The 3,929-nt window shown below is 40.1% G+C and overlaps 1 protein-coding gene across 1 annotated transcript in view; it reads left to right on the forward strand.

Moving 5' to 3' along the window:
• ZFP69B (ZFP69 zinc finger protein B) overlaps positions 1–3,727 on the forward strand; it is a 15,543-nt gene extending 11,816 nt beyond the window's left edge. The window contains exon 5 of the mRNA XM_007952701.2: positions 2,559–3,727. Coding sequence (XP_007950892.1) covers positions 2,559–3,727 — 1,169 coding nt within the window. The remainder of the gene's footprint in view (positions 1–2,558) is intronic.
• Positions 3,728–3,929: the final 202 nt, after the last annotated feature.

Here is a 3,929-nt window from a genome sequence, read left to right on the forward strand (position 1 = left end):
CTGGGTCAAATGGTATTTCTAATTCCAACTTTTGAAGGAATCGCCATACTGCTTTCCACAATGGTTGTACCATTTTACAGTCCCACCAGAATTTTCCAAATTTTTAAGTTCTGTTTTCATTTTGCACTGTTCATTTTTAAGTCCATCTCTTTCCTCTCATATTTTATAGTAAGTGGCAAGGAGAAGCCATATGGCTCCTTTAAGGGCTTGCTTAGAAATCTCCTCAGCCATATATCTAAGTTCATTACTTATAAGTTCTACCAAACATTTGAACGTAATCGTGGCAAGTTCTTTGCCATTGCATAAGAAGTATTGCCCTTCTTCCATTGTCCAGTCACATTTACCATTTTCTTTTAACACTTCACCAGAAGCACATTTAATGTCCATATTCCTATTGTTGTTAGGTGCCGTCGAGTCATCTCCAACTCATAGTGACCTTATGTACAAAACAAAACACTGCCCAGGCCTGTGCCAGCCTCACGATCCTTGCTATACCGGAGCCCATTGTTGCCGCCAATGTGTCAATCTATCTTGTTGAGGGCCTTCCCCTTTTTCACTGACCCTCCACTTTTACCAAGCATGATATCCTTCTCCAGGGAATGGTCCCTTCTGACAACATGACCAAAGTAGGTGAGATGAAGTCTGGCCATTCTCTCTTCCAAGGAGCATTCTGGCTGCACCTCTTCCAGGGTAGATTTGTTTGTTCTTTTAGCAGTCCATGGTACTTTTCAGCATTCTTTTTCAACACCACAACTCAAAAGCATCAACTCTTCTCTGGTCTTCCTTCCATATTCCTGGCAACATTGTATTGCTGGTGCCATACTTACTCTGTTAAGACAATAGAGACTTTATGATTCCCCTCACTTCCTTCTGACCCCACACCAGAATTGCCTTTGTCATTCATAATTCTACCAATAGTCTCCACTCCAATCTACGTTTTTTACTATTGTTGTTGTTGTTATATGCCGTCAAATTGGACCTGACTCATAGCGACCCCTCCTTGGTTTTCCGAGGTAGTATTGCTATGGAAGTAGATTGCCCAACTTTCCTTCTGAGGAGTGGCTGGTGGATTTGAACCGCCAGCCTTTTGGTTAGCAGTCAAGTGCCTTAGGCAATACGCTACCAGAGCTCCTGTTTTACTGTTAGGCACTGACAACTCTTCCAATCTCCACCTATTACCCAATTTCAAAACCACTTCTATATTTTAGGTATCATTAGAGCAGCACCCTACTCTCAGTACCAAATTCTGTCTTAGTTATTTAATGCTGCTATAACAGAATTACCACAAATGGACAACTTTAACAAACAGAATTTTATTTTCTTACAGTTTAGGAGGGAGCTCTGGTAGCATAGTGGCTAAAGCACTTGACTGCTAACCAGAAGGCTGGCGGTTCAAACCCACCAGCCACTCCTCGGAAGGAAGGTTGGGCAGTCCTACTTCCGTAATGATACTGCCTCGGAAACCCAAGGAGGGGTCGCTATGAGTCGGGGCCGACTCGACGGCACATAACAACAACAACAACAACAACAGTTTAGGAGGCTAGAAGTCTGGATTTAGGGTGCCCACTTTAGAGGAAGGCTTTCTTTCTCTGTGAACTCTAGAGGAAGTCCTTCTATGCTTCTGCTCCTGGGTGGGCATTCTTCATGTGGATTGACATCTCTCTTCCCCCATCTCTGCTTGCTTGTTTAATCTCTTTTATATCTCAAAAGAGATTGACTCAAGATATATCCTACACTAATTCTATCTTATTAACATAACAAAAACAACCCATTCTCAAATGGGATTATAACCACAGACACAAGGTATTTTTTACAACACATATTTTTTGGGGATATAATTCAATCAATAACAGTGTGGTAAGAGATATGTTCTAAATCTTAAGAGATTGGAAGGAAAGGAAGTAGGATAGGGAGAGTTTCCCTTTTTAGTAATACATCCCTATGTTATTTAATACTTTGCTTTAAAGTTAAATAGGAATTTGAGATAAAATTTTAGCATAGAAATGTGAGCTTGAGATGTCATGCTAGAATCCCATATTCCTTGACCTTCTCACTTGATATTTGCCCTTAAACAACAATGTTTCTTCCAGTCTTTTTCCTCTTGCAGTCCACATGAATGTGGGCCTCCCAGTTTTTTAAAGTTACTTCATGTACATGAAACAGCATGTTTTCTCCTCACCACTTTTTTCCCACTTTCATATCAACTTTTAGATGGCAGTATCACATTTGAACAAAGTCCAAGTTTCCTGAAACTGTTGTTGTTGTTGTTGTTATGTGCCGTCAAGTCTGACCCGACTCATAGTGACCCCTCCTTGGGTTTCCGAGTCAGTATCACTACGGAAGTAGATTGCTTCATCTTCCTTCCAAGGAGTGGCTGGTGGGTTTGAACTGCCAACCTTCTGGTTAGCAGTCAAGTGCCTTAGGCACTATGCTACCAGAGCTCCCACTCCTGAAACTAGTATATATTATTTTTTATCTCTCATAATCATTATGGCAATTTATTTTTTAAAGGGCAGTGAATGTCAGTCATTTGTTTTTGTTTTTTTAATTTCTTTCAGATTTAGAGAACAAAATAGAAACCAAAGAATCAACTTTAAAGAATGGTATTTCTTGGAAAGTATTACACTGTGGCCTGATGATGGAGAGGTCCACAAAAGGAAGCAATTTGTACTCCACATTGGGAAAAGTCTCCAAATGTGATAAGTTAGAAAGTCACCAGGGAAACCAAGGAATAGGGGAGGTGCAAGTCCTCTTGATGTGCAAGAAAGCCCTCACTCAGGAGAGAGGCCAAGAATCTAACAGATTTGAGAAAAGTATTCATGTGAGCTCAAAAGTTATTCCAGGACCGGTAGGTGCTCCAAGAAAAAGAGTTCATAAATGTGATACTTCTGGGAAGAGAAGCAGATACAATTTAGATTCAATCGATCATACGAGAAGTTATGCAAAAATGAAAACTTTTGAATGTAATATTTGTGAAAAAATTTTTAAACAGCTAATTCATCTGACTGAACACATGAGAATTCATACTGGTGAGAAGCCTTTCCGATGTAAGGAATGTGGAAAAGCCTTTAGCCAAAGTTCATCTCTTATTCCACATCAGAGAATCCATACTGGTGAGAAACCCTATGAATGTAAGGAATGTGGCAAAACCTTCAGGCATCCTTCGTCTCTTACTCAACATGTTAGAATTCATACTGGGGAGAAGCCCTATGAATGTGGTGTATGTGAGAAAGCCTTTAGCCAGAGCATTGGACTGATCCAGCATCTGAGAACTCATGTTAGAGAGAAACCTTTTACATGCAAAGATTGTGGAAAAGCATTTTTCCAGATGAGACATCTTAGGCAACATGAGATAATTCATAGTGGTGTGAAACCCTATATTTGTAACGTATGCAGTAAAACCTTCAGCCATAGCACATACCTAACTCAACACCTAAGAACTCATACTGGAGAAAGACCATATAAATGCAAGGAATGTGGGAAAGCTTTTAGCCAGAGAATACATCTTTCTATCCATCAGAGAGTCCATACTGGAGTGAAACCTTATGAATGCAGTCATTGTGGGAAAGCCTTTAGGCATGATTCATCCTTTGCTAAACATCAGAGAATTCATACTGGAGAAAAACCTTACGATTGTAATGAATGTGGAAAAGCCTTCAGCTGTAGTTCATCACTTATTAGACACTGCAAAACACATTTAAGAAATACCTTCAGCAATGATATTTGATACATATTCAACATCAAAAGAATTTACTTTGAAGCAAAAACCCTCTAAATCAGTGGTTCTGACTTTTGGAGTTTAAGAACCCACATTGTTGTTAACGTGCCGTGAAGTTGGACCCGACTCATAGCAACCCCTCCTTGGGTTTCCAAGGCAGTATTACTGCAGAAGTGGATTGCCCAGCCTTCCAAGGAGTGGCTGATGGGTA

Source organism: Orycteropus afer, unplaced genomic scaffold (genome assembly GCF_000298275.1).
Source record: "Orycteropus afer afer isolate SDZICR_OR568_19922 unplaced genomic scaffold, OryAfe1.0 scaffold00355, whole genome shotgun sequence".
Classification (NCBI taxonomy): domain Eukaryota; kingdom Metazoa; phylum Chordata; class Mammalia; order Tubulidentata; family Orycteropodidae; genus Orycteropus; species Orycteropus afer.